The following is a 21,862-nucleotide window of genomic DNA, read 5'->3' on the forward strand; positions in this document are numbered from 1 at the left end:
CACCTCCGACTTCAACAACGACATAGAGTCGGGTTTCGAGAGCAGCAGTAGCAGCACTACCACCGTCACCAGCTGGAGGAGCCACCACCACGGCCACCACACCTCCCAGGACGACAGCCTCCCAGAGATGAGAAACGTGACGGTGCGAAGCACCTGGAGGAACAGGGGGGCGGCATCCGTGGACGAGCCTGGCCGGGGGGCCAGGATGGACGGGATGGTCTCTGAGGACGAGGCAGAGTCGGCTACCACATGGAGGGCTTACCGCGCCACAACGGTCCTGGACACGGAGGAGACGGTAAACGCCACAAGGGCTTTTACATCCCGGACAGCCAAGCCTTCCCCAGCAGAGCTGTACATGCGCAGGATCAACAACAGTGTGGTGACCACCAGGGACATCGCAGAGCCAGTGTGCCGGAGCAAGAGCTCCCTGTCGCCCACTGAGGGAGGTCTGCAGAGGAGTATCCCCCACCAGCCCGTCAGCTCTCAGAAGCTTGTTCCCTGGCGGACACAACCAATGGTGAGGACAACCTCTGTACTGTTTACAAACTGTCTTTCAGAAAACTAGTGTTCTTATACTTCCACCATCTGCTTACAATAGCTCTTGAGCCTGTTGCATATCTGGTCATTGAGTCTAGGCAAGGAAATGTTCAGAGATATTTGTCTGTATTAATATGATTAACATGTCCTTGCAGTGGTGCTCAACATATGTTTTCATAAGGTTTACGTTGGATGTCTAAGCTTTGTCTTGACACATTACATCTGGAACTTTGACATGATGACAGATAACTTGTCAAACAAGTATTTTTTAGTTATTTCTAAGGAGTAAGAGGGGGAGGATTTCTCTGTTTTTACTGTAACTAAATCTTTGAACATGTTGGGCACCAAACGGCCTTGAGTCTTGGCTCTGAGTGCATACCTACATGTAAAAGTACTCTCTTTACTTGTACTTTGCCAATGGCAATACAGTATATACAGTGAGGGGAAAAAAGTATTTGATCCCCTGCTGATTTTGTACGTTTGCCCACTGACAAAGACATCATCAGTCTATAATTTTAATGGTAGGTTTATTTGAACAGTGAGAGACAGAATAACAACAACAAAATCCAGAAAAACACATGTCAAAAATGTTATAAATTGATTTGCATTTTAATGAGGGAAATAAGTATTTGACCCCTCTGCAAAACATGACTTAGTACTTGGTGGTAAAACCCTTGTTGGCAATCACAGAGATCAGACGTTTCTTGTAGTTGGCCACCAGGTTTGCACACATCTCAGGAGGGATTTTGTCCCACTCCTCTTTGCAGATCTTCTCCAAGTCATTAAGGTTTTGAGGCTGACGTTTGGCAACTCAAACCTTCAGCTCCCTCCACAGATTTTCTATGGGATTAAGGTCTGGAGACTGGCTAGGCCACTCCAGGACCTTAATGTGCTTCTTCTTGAGCCACTCCTTTGTTGCCTTGGCCGTGTGTTTTGGGTCATTGTCATGCTGGAATACCAATCCACGACCCATTTTCAATGCCCTGGCTGAGGGAAGGAGGTTCTCACCCAAGATTTGACGGTACATGGCCCCGTCCATCGTCCCTTTGATGCGGTGAAGTTGTCCTGTCCCCTTAGCAGAAAAACACCCCCAAAGCATAATGTTTCCACCTCCATGTTTGACGGTGGGGATGGTGTTCTTGGGGTCATAGGCAGCATTCCTCCTCCTCCAAACACGGCGAGTTGAGTTGATGCCAAAGAGCTCGATTTTGGTCTCATCTGACCACAACACTTTCACCCAGTTCTCCTCTGAATCATTCAGATGTTCATTGGCAAACTTCAGACAGGCCTGTATATGTGCTTTCTTGAGCAGGGGGACCTTGCGTGCGCTGCAGGATTTCAGTCCTTCACGGCGTAGTGTGTTACTAATTGTTTTCTTGGTGACTATGGTCCCAGCTGCCTTGAGATCATTGACAAGATCCTCCCGTGTAGTTCTGGGCTGATTCCTCACCGTTCTCATGTTCATTGCAACTCCACGAGGTGAGATCTTGCATGGAGCCCCAGGCCGAGGGAGATTGACAGTTCTTTTGTGTTTCTTCCATTTGCGAATAATCGCACCAACTGTTGACACTTTCTCACCAAGCTGCTTGGCGATGGTCTTGTAGCCCATTCCAGCCTTGTGTAGGTCTACAATCTTGTCCATGACATCCTTGGAGAGCGCTTTGGTCTTGGCCATGGTGGAGAGTTTGGAATCTGATTGATTGATTGCTTCTAAGAGTGTGCTCCTAATCTCAGCTTGTTACCTGTATAAAAGACACCTGGGAGCCAGAAATCTTTCTGATTGAGAGGGGGTCAAATACTTATTTCCCTCAATAAAATGCAATTCAATTTATAACATTTTTGGCATGCGTTTTTCTGGATTCGTTTGTTGTTATTCTGTCTCTCACTGTTCAAATAAACCTACCATTAAAATTATAGACTGATCATTTCTTTTCAGTGGGCAAACGTACAAAATCAGTAGGGGATCAAATACTTTTTTCCCTCACTGTATCATGTGTACTTACATTGCTAATCTTTGGAAAATATACTCCAGAAAACAGCAACTGTAGCTTTCTGGTGTGTCCACTTTGAGTGTTCAGACGCTATTTTTCACTGACCCCAGGCCTAAAACTTTAAGCTTAGCACAGCAGTTCTCTGAGCCTGATGCCGAAGTAAGCAAAAAGAAAAAAGCGAGGGAGGATGAAAGTGGAATGACCTCAACATGGGGGGAAAAAGGTTAGAAAAACCTCAAGGGAAAGACTGCTTGTATTTTTTGTGCCTGAGCTTACCAACTGTGCCCTGCCAAGCCGGTGTCCTATTCCTGACATAATTGAAGATGGGCTTTGTTCAAAGGCTCACCTCCATGTAGCTGGCCTCCATTTGACTCTGTTTTACTCAATTTCCCACAATGCACTGGATACAACAGTTTTCAAGTCTCTGGTGTCAGATTTTCAGATGCATATTAAGCATGACTTGTAGTCTGGTCGATTATGTGTGAGAGGAAGGCCTTTTGTCAGCATAGGACGCTTGACAGGGACGCTTGGTCATTCCTCTGACTGTCTGACACATTCCCTTTTATTAAAGCACATATGAGATACGAGCTTGTTCACACTAACTGGCAGAAAGTGAGTCAATCTGACATGTACTGACAGCCCTGTACGCGTGCACACAGCGAGATGAGCATGTATTTGATATAAAGAATGAATTTAGAGAATGCAGAAAATAAGTCACTGCACACACACACACAAACACACACACACACACGGATAGAAAGTGGACGATTTAATCGCATTGCTGACTGTTAGAATCAATGTGAATGTACCATGCCGAGTACCATGCATACTTGAATCTACCCATCAATGGTTAGCTCTGTCCACTCTTCACACTCCCCCACAACATAGAATAACAAGCTTTTAGTTTCACACACAGTTGTAATGCATGTCTAGAACTGTCATTCTTCTCACCCCACAGCCACTTACAGTGGGGAGACTCACAACTCCAGACGAGCTAAAGATTATACAGGGCATCAAATAGATTAGGTAAAAATGACAACTGTCTCACAGTAAAATGACTTGTCCAATAGTGTGCTGTTTGTCAAATGGCTACGCTAACACTAGCAAACCCAGGGAACTGGCTACAATAACACCTCAATTTGTCACACTGACAAACTAGACTAGTGGATGGGAATCTAGTGTTTTCCTGCAGGTAAACTGGACATAACCAGGGATGAAGATTGATTTTGCCAGTCACAAACCCCCTATGCCCCCTCACCCCTGTCATCCATAAGCCATTTTCATATTAATCTTCCATGGTGCATATCCTATGAAGGCGAAAAAAACAAGCTTATTGATAGAGATGTAATTGAAATGGTCTTTCTGGGCTGTTTTGTGTCATTCGTAACTGCTTCATAACTCATACTAACTCAAGTTATGTTTATTTAATACAAGCAATAAGCAGGCATGTGTTGGTCTTATGGGTCGTCGCACAACAGTGATGCTTGTTGTTGTCGTAGCCACTGAACTGTACTTTTCTGGGTTCCAGCTGATTAGGAGGGGATTAGGGGTCGCGAACCCACTGTGACCTGTCTGGTCAGGGGTCAAGGGGGTCAGGGCTCCCTATTTAACAAATCTGCAGATGGGTCATTGTCACTCTTGGTTATCCGGTTGGCCGATGGGGCTCGGTTTGATACTGTGCAACTCACCCAGCTCCTCTCGCAGTCAAAACAAACAAATAGGGCTCCGGCCCCAAGCCCTCCGCCAACCCTTTCATCTCCAGCCAAGTGAGCCATTAAAAAAATTACATGACGGCAACACGGCCCTTAGATCTATAATTACCGTCACTCTTGCCTTATAAAGCCCCTCCCCCTCCTAACCATCATTATAAACCGGGTGGTTCGAACCCTGAATGCTGAGTAGCTGCTCTAATTACGTTGGAATCCAGTTTATAATAGCAATAAGACTCCTCACGGATAAGGGCTGTGTCCAGGCACTCCGCGATGCGTCGTACATAAGAACAGCCCTTAGCCGTGGTATATTGACCATATACCACACCACCTCGGGCTTTATTGCTTAAATAACCTTCAATATATCAGCCTGTCACCTAACCCTTCTGATGAACAGCCTAATTTGTTGTGCTTTCTTTGTGTTTCAATCACTTGTTGTCGCCTTGCCCTTGGCACCCTCCCGCAGGGAATATGATTATAAGTGAACAGAGCTTATTTCCAAAATGCCTCTCTGTGAACTTCACTAAAGGCAGTCGTCCTCTCTTATTCCAGTTGTGTATTTCGTATTCGTTAGTAAAGGGCTTGAGGCATCAATACCGCATTATTGTCAAATGGTAGTGCTTTTACAGTTATGATTAGCCATGGACAGTGATCGCAGTGTCAAAGGTCAACTGTTGGTGAGATGTGCATCAATAACCACCATGGACATCTCTCCCATTGTTTGTCTGTACACAGCTCTGCTGTCTCAGGGTGACGTTTAATTTATTAGGTTGAGTTTGAGTTTATTTTTATGTTTACAGGGACAGTGCACATTAATCAATGTTTCAGTGAAAGTGCCGGTTTGCTATATCAATCAGGGTTTGACAACAACTGTGTATGGCAGGTCTGCCTATCATTTTATTTATTTATGTATTTTTATTTAACATTTATTTAACCAGGTAAGCCAGTTGAGAACAAGTTCTCATTTACAACTGCGACCTGGCCAAGAATAAAGCAAAGCAGTGCGGAAAAAACAACAACAACACAGTTACATATGGAATAAACAAAACGTACAGTCAATAACACAATAGAAAATCTATATACAGTGTGTGCAAATGTAGTAAGTTATGGAGGTAAGGCAATTAATTGGCCATAGTGCAAAATAATTATAATTTAGTATTAACACTGGAGTGATAGATGTGCAGAAGATGATGTGCAAATAGAGATACTGGGGTGCAAATGAGCAAAATAAATAACAATATGGGGATGAGGTAGTTGGGTGGGCTAATTACAGATGGGCTGTGTACAGGTGCAGTGATCGGTAAGCTGCTCTGACAACTGATGCTTAAAGATAGTGAGGGAGATAAGTGTCTCCAGCTTCAGAGATTTTTGTAGTTCGTTCCAGTCATTTGCAGCAGAGAACTGGAAGGAATGGCGACCAAAGGAGGTGTTGGCTTTGGGAATGACCAGTGAGATATACCTGCTGGAACGGTACTACGGGTGGGTGTTGCTATGGTGACTAATGAGCTAAGCTAAGGCGGGGATTTGCCTAGAAGGGATTTATAGATGACCTGGAGCCAGTGTGTTTGGCGACGAATATGTTGTGAGGGCCAGCCAACGAGAGCGTACAGGTCACAATGGTGGGTAGTATATGGGGCTTTGGTGACAAAACGGATGGCACTGTGATAGACTACATCCAATTTGCTGAGTAGAGTGTTTTGTAAATAACATCGCCGAAGTCAAGGATCGGTAGGATAGTCAGTTTTACGAGGGCATGTTTAGCAGCATGAGTGAAGGAGGCTTTGTTGCGAAATAGGAAGCTGATTCTAGATCTAACTTTTGATTGGAGATGCTTAATGTGAGTCTGGAAGGAGAGTTTACAGTCTAACCAGACACCTAGGTATTTGTAGTTGTCCACATATTCTAAGGCAGAGCCGCTGAGAGTAGTGATTCTAGTCGGGCAGGCGGGTGCAAGCAGCGTTCGATTGAAGAGCATGCATTTAGTTTTACTAGTGTTTAAGAGCAGTTGGAGGCCACGGAAGGAGTGTTGTATGGCATTGAAGCTCGTTTGGAGGTTTGTTAACACAGTGTCCAATGAAGGGCCAGATGTATACAAAATGGTGTCGTCTGCGTAGAGGTGGATCTGAGAGTCACCAGCAGCAAGAGCGACATCATTGATATACACAGAGAATAGAGTCGGCCCGAGAATTGAACCACCCCCATAGAGACTGCCAAAGGTCCAGACAACAGGCCCTCCGATTTGACACATTGAACTCTAGTTGAGAAGTAGTTGGTGAAGCAGGCGAGGCAGTCATTTGAGAAACCAAGGCTATTTAGTCTGCCAATAAGAATGCGGTGATTGACAGAGTCAAAAGCATTGGCCCTGTCAATGAAGACGGCTGCACAGTACTGTCTTATCGATCGCGGTTATTATATCGTTTAGGACCTTGAGCGTGGCTAAGGTACACCCATGACCAGCTCGGAAACCAGATTGCATAGCGGAGAAGGTACGGTGGGATTCTAAATGGTCGGTGACCTGTTTGTTAACTTGGCTTTCAAATACTTTCGAAAGGCAGGGCAGGATGGATATAGGTCTGGAACAGTTTGGATCTAGAGTGTTACCCCCTTTGAAGAGGGGGATGACCGCGGCAGCTTTCCAATCTCAGGGGATCTCAGACGATACGAAAGAGAGGTTGAACAGGCTGGTGGGTTGCGACAATTTCGGTGGCTAATTTTTAGAAAGAAAGGGTCCAGATTGTCTAGCCCAGCTGATTTGTAGGGGTCCAGATTTTGCAACTCTTTCAGAACATCAGCTATCTGAATTTGGGTGTAGGAGAAGTGGGGGGGGGGGGGGCATGGGCAAGCTGCAGCTGGTGGCCGGGGTAGGGGTAGCCAGGTGGAAAGCATGACCAGCCGTAGCAAAATGCTTGTTGACATTTTCGATTATTGTAGATTTATCGGTAGTGACAGTGTTTCCTAGCCTCAGTGCAGTGGGCAGCTGGGAGGAGGTGCTCTTATTCTCCATGGACTTTACAGTGTCCCAAAACTTTTTGGAGTTAGTGCTACAGGATGCAAATTTCTGTTTGAAAAAGTTAGCCTTTGCTTTCCTAACTGATTGTGTATATTGGTTCCTGACTTCCCTGAAAAGTTGCATGTCGCGGGGGCTGTTCGATGCTAATGCCGTACGCCACAGGATGTTTTTGTGCTGGTCAAGGACAGTCAAGTCTGGGGTGAACCAGGGGCTATATCTATTCTTAGTTCTGAATTTCTTGAATGGGCCATGCTTATTTAAGATGGAGAGGAAAGCACTTTTAAAGAACAACCAGGCATCCTCTACTGACGGAATGAGGTCAATATCCATCCAGGATACCTGGGCCAGGTCAATTAGAAAGGCCTGCTCGCTGAAGTGTTTTAGGGAGCGTTTGACAGTGATGAGGGGTGGTCGTTTGACCGCGGACCCATTACGGACGCAGGCAGTGATCGCTGAGATCCTGGTTGAAGACAGCGGAGGTGTATTTAGAGGGTAAATTAGTCAGGACGATATCTATGAGGGTGCCCATGTTAACGGATTTAGGGTTGTACCTGGTAGGTTCCTTGATAATTTGTGTGAGATTGAGGGCATCTAGTTTAGATTGTAGGATGGCCGGGGTGTTAAGCATATCCCAGTTTAGGTCACCAAGCAATACGAACTCTGAGGATAGATGGGGGACAATCAATTCACATATGGTGTTCAGGGCACAACTGGGGGCTGAGGGGGGTCTATAGCAAGCGGCAACAGTGAGATACTTATTTCTGGAAAGGTAGATTTTTAGAAGTAGAAGCTCAAACTGTTTGGGCACAGACCTGGATAGTATGATAGAGCTCTGCAGGCTATCTCTACAGTAGATTGCAACTCCGCCCCCTTTGGCAGTTCAATCTAGACTGAAAATGTTGTAGTTGGGAATGGACATTTCTGATTTTTGGTGGCCTTCCTAAGCCAGGATTCAGACACTGCTAGAACATCAGGGTTGGCTGAGTGTGCTAACGCAGTGAATAACTCAAATTTAGGGAGGAGGCTTCTGATGTTAACATGCAAGAAACCAAGGCGTTTGCGATTACAGAAGTCAACAAATGATAGTGCCTGGGGAGCAGGAGTGATACTGGGGGCTACAGGGCCTGGTTTAACCTCTACATCACCAGAGGAACAGAGGAGGAGTAGAATAAGGATATGGCTAAAGGCTTTAAGAACTGGTCTTCTAGTGCGTTGGGTACAGAGAAGAAAAGGGGCCGATTTCCGGGCGTTGTAGAATTGATTCTGGGCATTATGTACAGACAAGGAGATGGAAGGATATGAGTACAGTGGAGGTAAACCTAAGCTATGGGTAAAGATGAAAGAGAGGGCATCACTGGAGGCACCGATTTGAGCCGGTCTCCGCGTGTGTGGGGGATGGGACAAAGGATCTATCTGAGACAGGTTGAGCAGGACTGGGGGCTCTACATTTAAAAAGTACAGTTAGAACTAACCGAAACAGCAATAGGCAAGGCATATTGACATGGGAGATGGGCATAAAGCAGTCACAGGTGTTATTCGAGAGAGCTAAGACAACAGCTGGTAATGGCGACGAAAGTTTGAGCTGAGGCTAAACAGATCAACAAGATGGGGTACCGTATAAAGGAACAGTCCAGCAGGCATCAGCTGTGTAGCTGAGTGATCATAAGGTCCAGTGAACAGCAATAAGTAAGTCCGGGAGCAGTTCAGTGGCTGCTACGCTACAGGCGAGATGGAGGCACGGCTGTTTATTGCGTGTGCCAGCGGGCCGGGGCTAGCAGATGGATCTTTGTGGTCATCGCAACGGGAAGCCTGTTGAAACTACATCAGACGATTACGTCGGCAGACCAGTCGTGATGGATCGGCGGGGCTCCGTGTCAACACTAGGAGGTCCTGTCCGGTTGACAGAGAGGTAGATAGACGGGAGATGGGCCTGGCTCGAGGCTAGCTCAAGGCTAACTGGGGTTAGCTTCAGGACAGTGGTGATTAGTGGTGATTAGCCAACAACTACAACAGCCATTCGGTTGCAGCTAGCTAGTTGCGATGATCCGGTGTTAAGGTCCAGTGATAGCTCGATAGTGCGATGTGCAGACTGGCCGATAATTGTCCAGGCTAGAGCTGGCTGGTAGGTAGTGCAGGCCACGGCCACGGACAATGGTGAAGACCGCTAACGGTGGCTAATAGCAAGTAGCTAGTTAGCTGGCTAGTTTCAGCCAGAGTTTTTTTTTGTCATTTTAGCAGACGCTCTTATCCAGAGCGACTTACAGGAGCAATTAGGGTTAAGTGCCTTGCTCAAGGGCACGTCGACAGATTTTTCACCTAGTCGGCTCGGGGATTAGAACCAGCGACCTTTCAGTTACTGGCACAACGCTCTTAACCACTAAGCTACCTGTATGAGGAAATAATAGAATCCGTTCCACATTGGGTGAGGCGGGTTGCAGGAAAGTATATTTAGTTAAAGGATGGAAAGTGAGATTGAGAAATATATACGAAAAAGACAAAACAAAAAACAGGCTATTTACATGAGGACACTACAGAAAACATGACCGCACTGCTATGCCATCTTGGATCATGTGGATCATGAAGCCTCTATCTCCCATCATTGATCAGCTAAAGTTTTTGCACCCACATTTTTCTATCAGTTTTCGATTATAGAAATTGAAGTTGATCCTGACTTCTTAACCTCTGTCTGTTATTACCCAAATTAAAGTTAGCCAGGCTAGCCCCACACAATCAATAGCCATTCTTACCTCTAGGTACAGCACAGAATGTCAGTGTTGTTTTTCCAGCCCATTGTAAAACTATGAAACCTCAGATGGGTATGTGAATGGACTGTGAATTTATGGTTGGCTGTGGACCGTTGGTCGATCTGGCTGATCGAGATACGAAAACATCCTTTGTGCGAGTCAGTCAAACCCAGTGGCAACAAAGTGAAACGCGGGGCCCTTGTGGTCATTCTGGTTGGTTTTCGCCCAACTTTAACCAAAAGGTCTGGAAAAACAATCTGTGCTGGAGTTGAACTTGGACGATTCCACGTACAAGAGCTGGTAGGTGGTTAAAACATCAGACAGAGGAGATGCCAATGGCCTGTAAGAAAAGTGATTGAGAAATGGGTTCCACAATGTATGTTAAAGCTATTAAATTATTTCCTGGACAAAGCGCTTGAAAACATATTTTAATAACCAGCTTGAATTAAGGCTTCTCTGAAACATATTACCTTGGGTGTAATGAGCATTGTCTGCTTGGAGGGAACAGGGAACATAAGTTTAAAACATGACCAAGACAAGACATATTTAATGTTGAAGCAATGGCTTGTTCTGCAAGGCATGTAATGCATGTAACACTCCAGTTGTGTTGTCCTTGAGGTAAACTATTTCTATGATGGTTGGCCTTGATTCTGTGCTGTATTTTAAGACAAAGATGTTGTCATGACTACTGCCTAAAGGGGTGTTTTTAGAACTGAGTCAATTTTAGGCTTTGTCAAGTCTATTGTTTTAACTCAAGAAAATCAATGTACTATTTTTCGTAACAGAAAAGGGATTAGCAAAGATTTGCACAAGGATAAACTTTTTAACTTTATCTCAAAACAAAAATTGGGTCTGGATTTGAGGAACCGTTTTTGATCGTTACTTTCTAAAAAATACCAGCCTCCAATCATAAGATATTTGAGTGAAGCATGAACAAAGCAGGTTTGTGATGAGGGCTTCAGCACTTGGCGTTCCTAGGACATTTCCTCTGCTCATGTGGCAGATCAAATTGCCTAACAACGTTTAAAACCTCCAGTAGAAATATTTTCTGAAATTAAGATTTAGTAATGTCCGTAGTACCTCACACAGAGGAAATTAACTTGGAGAATGTTCTTTCTGGGATTTTTGCACACATAGCTTATTTAGGTCACTCAACTTCAAGACTTTAGTGTAGGTCCACCCAACCCGGAAACTTTTTCATACACTTTTGTTAGAATAAGGAGTCATGTCAACTATCTGCATCAACAGGAAAATGTCAAGATTGCTCAGAAAATAATGCTGTGGTTTGGTGTACATTTGGTGTTCAATTGTACATTTGGTGTTCATGAAGCCTAATTTACATATGATTACACTCGAAGTACAGCGGGACCCAACTGTTCAGTGGTAATGCTGTAATCAATGCAGAATGTACTCTGGTCATTTCCTCCTTTTGGGGTGAATAAAACAGGAAGTTGCCCTGTTTGGCCTGCCCTGCCCATTTGGCAGCCCCGAGCGTTGTAACAGGCTTCCTGTCTGCCTGCCCGTCATCCCTGGAAAATGCAGAGCGGCCATTAAGGGTAATTGGCAACGTTCTGCAGCAGCAGGCAGGATGGGATTCCAGCCGCCTGTCACTAATTACAGTACTACAGCCTTTTTAAAACTGAAATCACAGGCCTTTGCTTTCAGCCATTTAGGAACTGCACTGTCATCTATCACTTTCCTAGATCAAGGTCATTGATGTTGCGTGAAGGTACGCAAGCAGGTTTTATAGCGGGCTCATTTGCTAGTCGAGGCCCATATAAATTATATTACTGGGGTATCTTGTTTTTGGTCTGAGGTTTTTTCTCCCCATGTTTTGAGGTCATATCCACAGTTGCCTCGGCTTGCCAAGATTTCCCTTCTCACAGGCTGTTAAGTTAATGATCTCTCTCTAAGTGTTGTTTCTGTTTCGCTGTGACTAGGCCGCTGACGACATGGACCCCAACCCTGGGTCATGGAGGACAAGGCCGGCGCCCGGTGACCTGGATCCCTATGAGAGGGAGCGAGAGAGGAGTACCAGGCCAGACGTAGGGTCCAGCAGAGGGACTGGGACCACAGCTTCCAGACCAGCGCTCTTGTCCAATAGGGGTCAGGCTGGCCGGGTGGAGGGGAAGACCGGGCGCGGCAATCGACCGTTGAGCAATCGTCAGACAGACGACTAAACCGGCCAACCGTCTTAGTCACTCGCTTCATAATGTCCAGGTAGGATATGTCAAAGCAAAGTCCCAGGAACCTGCTGTCTGGCCAAGCATTGCTTATTGATAAAATAATATTTAATGTCTAATAAGGTTGATATATAATGTGTCTGATAAAGTTTATATGGTAGGGGTGTACCGGTACACATATTCGTCCTGAACCGTTCGGTATGGGGACCTTGGTTCGGTCTGCACTGTGAACCCAAATGAATGTCAAAAGTTTGGACACACCTACTCATTCAAGGGTTTTTCTTTATTTTTACTATTTTTTACATTGTAGAATAATAGTGAAGACATCAAAACCATGAAATAACACATATGGAATCATGTAGTAACCAAAAACGTGTTAAACAAATCAAAATATATTTTATATTTGAGATTCTTCAAATAGCCACCCTTTGCCTTGATGACAGCTTTGCACACTATTGGCATTCTCTCAACCAGATTCATGAAGTAGTCACCTGGAATGCATTTCAATTAACAGGTGTTCCTTCTTAAAAGTTAATTTGTGGAATTTCTTTCCTTCTTAATGCGTTTGAGCCAATCAGTTGTGATGTGACAAGGTGGTGGGGGGGGGGGGGGTTGTGGTGGTATACAGAAGATGGCCCTATTTGATAAAATACCAAGTCCAAGAAGAACAGCTCAAATAAGCAAAGAGAAACGACAGTCCATCCTTACTTTAAGACATGAAGGTCAGTCAATACAGAACATTTCAAGAACTTTGAAAGTTTCTTCAAGTGCAGTCGCAAAAACCATCAAGCGCTATGATGAAACTGGCTCTCATGAGGACCTCCACAGGAATGGAAGACCCAGAGTTACCTCTGCTGCAGAGGATAAGTTCATTAGAGTTACCAGCCTCAGAAATTGCAGCCCAACACAGACACATCTCAACATCAACTGTTCAGAGGGGACTGTGTGAATCAGGCCTTCATGGTCAAATTGCTGAAAAGAAACACCAATAAGAAGAAGAGACCTGCTTGGGCCAAGAAACACAAGCAATGGACATTAGACCGGTGGAAAGTTGTCCTTTTGTCTGGAGTCCAAATCAGAGATTTTTGGTTCCAAACGCTGTGTCTTTATGAGACGCGGTGTGGGTGAACGGATTATCTCCGCATGTGTAGTTCCCACCGTAAAGCATGGAGGAGGAGGTGTTATGGTGTGGGGGTGCTTTGCTGGTGACACTCTGTGATTTATTTAGAAATCAAGGTACACTAAACCAGCATGGCTACCACAGCATTCTGCAGCGATACGCCATCCCATCTGGTTTGGGCTTAGTGGGAATGTCATTTGTTTTTCAACAGGACAATGACCCAACACACCTCCAGGCTGTGTAAGGGCTATTTTACCAAGAAGGAGAGTGATGGAGTGCTGCATCAGATGACCTGGCCTCCACAATCCCCCGACCTCAACCAGAGTTACATATAAACCAGATGGTTTGGGATGAGTCGGACCGCAGAGTGAAGAAAAGGCAGCCAACAAGTGCTCAGCATATGTGGGAACTCCTTCAAGACTGTTGGAAAAGCATTCCAGGTGAAGCTGGTTGAGAGAATGCCAAGAGTGTGTAAAGCTGTCATCAGGGCAAAGGGTGGCTATTTGAATAATCTGTTTAACACTTTTTTGGCTACTACATGATTCCATATGTGTTATTTCATAGTTTTGATGTCTTCACTATTACTCTACAATGTAGAAACTAGTAAAAATAAAGAAAAACCCTTGAATGAGTAGGTGTGTCCAAACTTTTGACTGGTACTGTATATATGAGAGAGAAAAACACTAGGCCTATTGGCTATGCCGACACTGCGTGGTATGCCTCTTGAGTAAATCTGAGCTGAAACAAACATTTCAGGCTATTCCGTTAAAACAGCTAGAGCCTTAATTTGCGCATTTGTCCTTTTGTGAGGCGCAGCTGGGAACTAGTTCTGTATGATGGCGAGTGGTTGGGTCGATTAAACCAGGAATATTCTCCATTGTTTAAATATCCAGTTTGGGAACATTTTGCCTTCCCAGTATATTGCAACCGTGATGGACAATGAGAATAGCCTATGCAGCTGCCAACACCTCAAACATGTTGACACATTTACGTCGATATCACCCCAGTATTCCTTCCACCGTAGCAAGACAGAAACGCACGAAAACAACAACACAACCTATGCATTCATGCAGCCCTTCGCAGCTGATTCTGACCGGGCCAAAGAAATTACAAGAGCGTTAGGTATGTTTATAGTCGCGGATATGCGCCCATTCTCGGTGGTTGAGAATGGGGTGTTTCAGCACCTCGTGAAAGTGCTCGAGCCACTTTACGAACTTCGCCCTCGCGCACCCATTTCAGCAAACGGGTAGTACCCCCTCTATATAAGCAGGCTAAAGCCGAAGTTGTCAGTGAATTGGCCGATGCACCCAGTGTAGCGCTTACTACAGACGGATGGCCCTCCAGGGCTACAGAGCGCTACTTAACAGTGACAGCCCATCACATGACCCCGGAGCGGGAAATGAGAAGTACCGCGCTACAGACACGCCCCCTTTATGAGACTCAGTGCGCATATTTTTCTCCCTATAAGAAAACATTATAGCATAGACCTATACAATGTCTGAGCCATGTTTACATATTGATTTCACATGCATATTGCACTTTATTTTAGTGTTGTTGAGTAATCGTGTGTTTTCATTTAAGAAAATACCAAGTGTTGGTACTCCTGTTGGTGCTCTCATCAGACATTATATGACTCATGATCATATATGGAGTCAGGAATACCAACACTTTGGATTTCTTAAATAAACCAAAATTAACTACAGTAACTGTTGGCAATTAATTTTCCCGCTCTACCGAAACCGAACCGTAATCCCAAAACCGCAATAAGTACCAAACTGTGACCCCCAAAACCACAATACGTACCGAACCGTGACCCCAAAACCACAATACGTACCGAACCGTGGGTGTGGTTGATGCTGTATAGTGTTATCAACTGACGATAACAGGAAGGATTATCTTCTCATCTCACTGAAGACCTGTGTTAGCCATGACTATTACAACTACTGTATTTCTATTGGTGGGAATCTTTTTAGAACTCGGCCAGAGGATAAAAATATGATTCCAGACTGAGCCACTGGAGACTGCTTGACTGCACTTCTTACTTTAATCAAAGGATGTGCTAGTTTAATTACTCCTACTCTAATGATGCCAGCCAGCCCTCTCTGAGTGTACGACTTGTGCTCTCTTTTTTTCCAGAGCTCTCCATCCCCCCAAACTGCACAACAAGGAGGAATGTACTGCATCTCACATCTCTAACCCCCCCCCCCCCAGCAACAGCAACAGCAACAGCAGTGGCAGGCAAGTTCCTGCCAAGTCCCTGTCCAGCACCAACCCGTGCTTCTCTGAGTCTAAAAACAAGATGGCCACCTGTAAAACCTTCCACCACACTCTCCATCTGCACCAATGATGTGTAGAAACCCTGGATGACTGACAGGGGGCGCTGTATTGAAGCCACCGTGCAGCCATCTTGGTACTCCTCCATTGTAAAAAAAGATTTGGGAAGCTACAGAAATGCATTTATTAATGTCTACATACGTTTTTGACATTCTATTACAGAGACTTTAATGCATACTTTTAAATTATATTATGTGAGCTAAACATAAAAAAATATATATATATAAATTAAATCCTTACAGTATTTTTGGGAGAGAGTACTAATGTTACTGTCCCCACTACAACAACAAAATAATTAAATACAGGTAATTATGACCTTAAAACATTGAAATGAAATACTGTAGAATTCCATTCATTCCTATGGAGGACTGCTCCTACTGGGGAGTGCCAATATGGCCGACTGATATGTCAGCAATCCAGGGTTTATATACGTCATTGATCTGCACAGAGACCACTTCAGTTGTATTATAATATGCTCATATACTGTATCGCGATGGAGTGGACCTCACCACCAGCCAACGTGTACCCTCTTCCGCTTCTTCTCCTACCTGATGTATTATAATGTATTGCTCAGACTTGACAAGGGAGAGATGCTCACTCGAGTGACTGGGTCTAGAGGTGTGTGTGGGGGGGGGGGGGGGGGAGGGGAGAGACACAGGAAGGAAGGATTTGTTGTCTTTCAGAATGGACCGTTACAAGACCTCACTTTGGAATTTCTTGCGGAGCTCCCCGAGCTACACAATGGATGTGAACAGAAACGGGGAGCGAATTACTTGGATTTTTGTAAATGTGCTCTGAACTCGTTTAAAAAAAAACTTAATTTGGTGAACTTTTGTCCATGTGTTTGCTTCATACTGACAACCAAAGCAGTTTTTGCAGGGTTTTATTTTGCACATCGTACACATACACCTATCTATTTTTAACCCACAAACATGACTATCATCCCAGAGAATGCATAATGTGGGCCTAAAAGATGGTTGAATGTAGGGCTTTGAGGAAGTTTGCATGATTCAACATACTCTATAAGAGGAATATTTTGGAGTTATGTGCTTCCAGTTTCCCAGCATGCTCTCTGCTTCAAGAACAACAAAGACAAGGACCCTGTCATAGATACACATTCTTATTTTCTTATAGGCTGCATACACAATATCCTCTTCAACATCCGTCCCTATGCAATAAGGAAGATAATAGCCAAGTACTTTGATCAACAACCTTCAAATTGTGCTTTATTTTGTTTCTCAGTAATTCGCTCCCTGTTGCTCGCCACGGTCTCTTCCCCCTCCTCAACTGGACTCTAGAATTTGTCTGTTGGGACAAACGGCAGAAAGGAAGGTCCATCCCCCTTTGTCTGCACTCAGTGAATGATGGAATGCACTTATTTAAGCTTGGGGGACATGTATTTGTCATCTGGAACAGGACTACTATTCCCAGGGTGCTCTGCTTCAGCGCACCTTCCTCCACCTGGAACTGCTGCCCTGGATCTAGCAGTAAAATGTGCAGCGCTGCTATGAACAGCCAATCAGACAAAGGAAGCAAGGCGTTGGGCTCGGATTGTACAATCACCACAAGGAACAATCAGTCCACATACACGCGACTGGGTCTGCGGTGCGAATCGTCTCAACTTCTCCCCATTTCTATAGAAGTGTATTTTGTTGTAATATTGAAACTGGACTTTTCGTTGTTGGATTAGGGAGGGTTCTCTGTCACTCTGGCCAGGAAACATATCATGGGGGTGACATAGAAACACAACCAGTCTGGCAGGTGGATCTAGATTACCTAGTTTTGAAGTCTGATGTACTCATACAAGCAATACTCTGAACTCTGAGCTACAAACTCTGGTCGGAAGGGCACCATGTCACATCAGGAATGACAGCTAAACCTGAGAATAGCCTTTGCTTGGTGGCTTGGCTGTCATTTTAAAGCAAAAGAGAAAAATCATCTCCCCCTCAGATCCTATTGGAGAGTCACTGTATTATTACACCATGCAATGACTAGAAAGTTCGGGACAGAATGGGTTAATCCAGGTGGTAATGCGGTTTGTATCCTTCCACCAACTGCTTGTTCACTAGCTCTCTTGGAGGTGTCGTCAGTCAGATGATCCCAAGTGTCATACTATGTGGGATTGACCGGAGAGGTAGGAGAAGTTTCCACTTGATACTGGTCAGTCATGGTAATTTAGCCTTGCCTGTATAGTACCAGCCAACCAGCATTTTCACTGTTTAGCTTTCATATTTATTAGTTATTTACTACAAAATGCATATGCCTATTTTTCATTGTGAACGTTGCAGTTTGGTGATGGGGACCTACCATTTACAGTCCTTTAGATTTCCTAGTGTATTGGTTATGGGAAATGGAAGAAGTCATTACACACAAAGAATACAAGTATAATCACCCCTAACCCCGAAATCACCACCTTGTATTCCTCTAACATTGTGGGAATGGGAGGTGCAATTCCCTCCTGCTGGCAACACATTACTAAGCTGTTGAGCCTAGGATATGTGAATTACTCACTTGTTCCCCTTAAATAATTATTTCTCCACTTACTGTCATTGCTGTGAGTGTTCCTCTGGTGCTGCTCTAAAAATATATCTAAACATATTGGTGCCTTGAGTTAGAGAGAGGGGACTGGGATATATTGAAAAAAGGTTGGTCTACTGGTTATTGTGTGGACAAGTATAATGAATGCGGTCATTACACATTTACAAATATTTTTGCATTTGGAGATAATATTTTCTAGAAGACCGTTGTGGTTTCAATTGAAGCAACAAAAAAAATCCAGATATGTAAAAGACCTTCAATCTTTTGAATGTAATCGTTTTTTTGTTTTCCCAAAAAAATCTTAAAAGGACTCATAAAAAAGAATGTTTGCTGCACAAAATGTTCTGCCCTTTGGATTCGCTTGTCAGAAGTGCTCTGGCTCGGCATCATAAAGCATTAGTGTTGCCATGTGGCCCCTTGCACGGCTACTGGCCCATCTGCGAACATGTGTTTAGTGCAAACACACATCGCTCGATGCTGTTCAGAAGCCCGGCGCAGATGTGCCATGGGCTACGTGATGACTTAGCCACTTCAGAAGGCTTCTGTTGTTGACCAGTCCTCGGTTACCAGGATGACGACCGCCAGCAGGCCACTCGTTCCTAATTCGTATTTCCGACCTCATCACTTCTTTCCTGCACAGTGGTTCTGAGAAGGGAAAAGTACAGTGGTTTCAGTTTCCCCTCCTATCCCCTCCTCCTTCCCCTCCAAGAATGCCTTGATTCTTAACGACCGTGATAAGCAGTGGTAGTTCTGAGTGCCGTTTTGCAGGCTGCCAAAGCTTGCTGGCAGACACTGATATACAGCCCCCGAGTAGCCGAAAGGTTGAAGGTCAAGGCTGGAGCTAATCGCGTCTTTCCCTTGGACTTTGGGGGTTATAAATACTGGGAGGAAAGCAAAACGATTTGGCAGTGGCCAGCACTAACACGAAATGGAGGCAGTTGATGAGTGCCAGTCAGAACTGGCTCGCTCCGATGTGTAAGCCAAAATAAGCCAAAATCCACGTGCTAGTGCTCGTTGTCCATCATAGCCAAAGGGTTTATGTGTGATGCTCATATAGAAGTGTCTGTGCAGACTCTCGTTGCAATTCACTCCCTAGGGACATTTTGATAGTCGGCAGTTAGCTAGTGAACTCCAGCCCATCTTAATGAGGTGCTGATTTCAGAGGTCCGTGTCAAAGTTGAGCCCAGGCACGTCACAGACTGTCATTCCCATAGACAATACATTACCATGGGTCGGATATCATCATATTTCATTGATCCTATGATGCAAGGCCAGCACCCATGACCCACCCCCTTCCCCCTCCCCACCGTACAGTCTCCCCTGGCCACTTACATTCTACCCTACCCTCCTACACTCCAAGGGGAGTCGGGGGGGGGGGGTTCCAGGATGACAGCAGCTGTTAGAAAACATAGGTTTGATGTGCTCTCCAAGGTTTGTCCTGGAGATGGGCTTTAAAGAAAGAGGCTTTTTAAAGGCTGAAACACCATCCCCCCCAGCAGCAACGCACGTCCACTTCTTCCCTACATGGCCCCTATGTACACAAACACTGCTGTAACATTACATTTGACATGGCCTCACTCTGCCCATCTAGGGGTCAGCAAGAGGGGCTTCACCTGATTTGGGGTAGAGGGAGGGGATGAGGTTGTTCCATCAGCACTCCTTACCACACTTTTGAGAGAGTCCAGACTGAACTGGAATTCAAAATAAGGCATTGCAGTGGTTCAAAGGGCAAGATCTTTTGTCTGCTCAGATAATCAAGAGTGATCGCTGCTGTAGAGAGATTGTCAGATTAGGTATGATCGGAGAAGGTCAGAGGAAGACTAGGTTTAGACAGGAAAAACCCTCGCCAATTTGAGATGAGAACTAAACTCTTAACACTCCTCATTATGTAACTTCTGGTGTATAAACATCCGTTATTTACGAGCCATTGTTTTTTCCTCTTCCTCCAAAGTAGAGTAGAATGTAGTTAGTGGAGCGAGACCAGAGGGGCCAGAGAGCGGAAATGGCTCTTTTGGAGTGACTTGGCATTGGTTCTGAAAGGCCTCCTTTGTAAGGCGAGGGTTCATGGTGTCATTGGACATCAGAAACAGTAATCTGCACTTAACCAGCACTTAAATTAAGACCCTACATAAGTAAGCCCTCTTTTGTCAAAAGTTGCTTTTGCGTTTATCCCTGAGAATTGTATTCCACTCTGTGATTTTTCTTCTTCTTCACTGGATGTATGGTCATCAAAGATGTGTGTATATATATTGTAAATGTGTGTTTTTGCACCGGCCAAATTGAAATTGATAAATTGCTTGGAGCAATTATGAAACAACTCGTCCGATAGCGTGAGGAGCTGTGGACTGTCACGTTTATTGTACAGATTATTATAAAGTGCTTCATTTTTTAAACAATTGATTTCGTGAGGCATGGCACTCGATCACGTCAGTGTCTTTTCCTTCTAACATGGTGCCAAAATCATTCCACAGTGTTTCCAGTTTACACTCTGTGAGACAGCGCTAGTGTTTTCCAAGATGGATACCCTGTCTCTTCAACTATTTGTGCTGAAATAAGGGGAAATATTCAATTTGAGGGTTTCTTTTGTTTTTCGCCCATGTATTTTTTTGTTTCAGTTTTGTAAAACAAAATGTCTTATTTTGGAAGCCGTATCGGATAGATTTTATTTAAGAAAATCTTGTAATTTTGTAAAGTGGGCCTTATTGAAATATATGTCGGATTTTTTTGTTTTCTAGATATGCATCTTTCTCATTAATGCACTCCTGGAGAGTACTTTTCCTATTTTGTTTTGTTGTTTTAATGTGAGAGATGTCTCATGATCTTGAGCTATGACACGAGATGGCAAACCGACAGAGACTTGTCATAGTCGTTGAAGAATGAGAGTAATGTACGTTTTTTTATCAGGAGCATGTCTACTCAGAGTCCACGCAGTCTAAAGTCATTCACCATGTGGTATCCTGTTATTAGCGGTTCAGGAATCAGTCATTCTACCAAGTTCTCTGTTTTCTCTCTCATTCATGGTTTGTTCATCTTGTGTGCTGCCAAAGAAAGAGATGTTCAGGCCTCGAGACACACACCTACACACACTCCAACATGAACAAAAACACAAACTGGATATTCTCCACACACACTCCCACATAGACACACAGAGGAACTTCGTCCTGTACAATCAACTAGGGTAGTTGCAACTCATGTATTTTATATTGCAGTGCGTTTATAAATGGATAGAAATGACTATTGGACAGCTGGAGGGAACCTACAGTCGTATCAAAGAGAGAAAAATGTATGTTTTGAAATCAGATCAAAAGGGTTATTATGGATGTCGCTGCTCTGAGCTTCTCTCTGTGTCAGTGATACACTGTAAACTGTGCGGGATGCTTTTTCTGTCCTAGGGTAATACGTTTGTGCATGTTTAACCTTACCGCATTCTGCATGTAGGTCTCTCGAAGCTGCCGACTGTACAGTGGACTATGTATTCCAATAAAATAAAAAACCAACCTGTTTGTGACCATGTTTTTGTGTCTATCTTGACTATACTTTGTGTTATGGGAAAGTGGAGAAAAAAAAACACTCAGCAGTGCTCAGGTCTTCACCTTCCGGAGACATTTGAAACCCCACCTCTTTAAGGAATACCTGGGATAGGATAAAGTAATCCTTCTACCCCCCCCCCCCCCCCCTAAAAATAAAAATAAAAAA

The 21,862-nt window shown here is 44.4% G+C and overlaps 1 protein-coding gene across 1 annotated transcript; it reads left to right on the plus strand.

The window, feature by feature from the left end:
- The first annotated feature begins 9 nt into the window (after positions 1–9).
- Positions 10–16,252, plus strand: LOC311121991 (uncharacterized protein). The gene is made up of 3 exons (XM_084196418.1): positions 10–517; positions 11,932–12,211; positions 15,431–16,252. Exons 1-2 carry the CDS (start codon positions 128–130, stop codon positions 12,169–12,171), a joined length of 630 nt encoding a protein of 209 aa, XP_084052544.1. The 5' UTR covers positions 10–127; the 3' UTR covers positions 12,172–12,211; positions 15,431–16,252.
- Positions 16,253–21,862: the final 5,610 nt, after the last annotated feature.

This window comes from Coregonus lavaretus (genome assembly GCF_964263955.1).
Source record: "Coregonus lavaretus genome assembly, contig: HAP1_SCAFFOLD_447, whole genome shotgun sequence".
In the NCBI taxonomy this organism is placed as follows: Eukaryota; Metazoa; Chordata; class Actinopteri; order Salmoniformes; family Salmonidae; genus Coregonus; species Coregonus lavaretus.

Coding starts and splice junctions, on each gene's coding strand:
- LOC311121991 (XM_084196418.1), top strand. CDS start 128: ATGAGAAACGTGACGGTGCGAAGCACCTGGAGGAACAGGGGGGCGGCA. Junction 518..11,931: donor CCTGGCGGACACAACCAATG/GTGAGGACAACC, acceptor CGCTGTGACTAG/GCCGCTGACGACATGGACCC.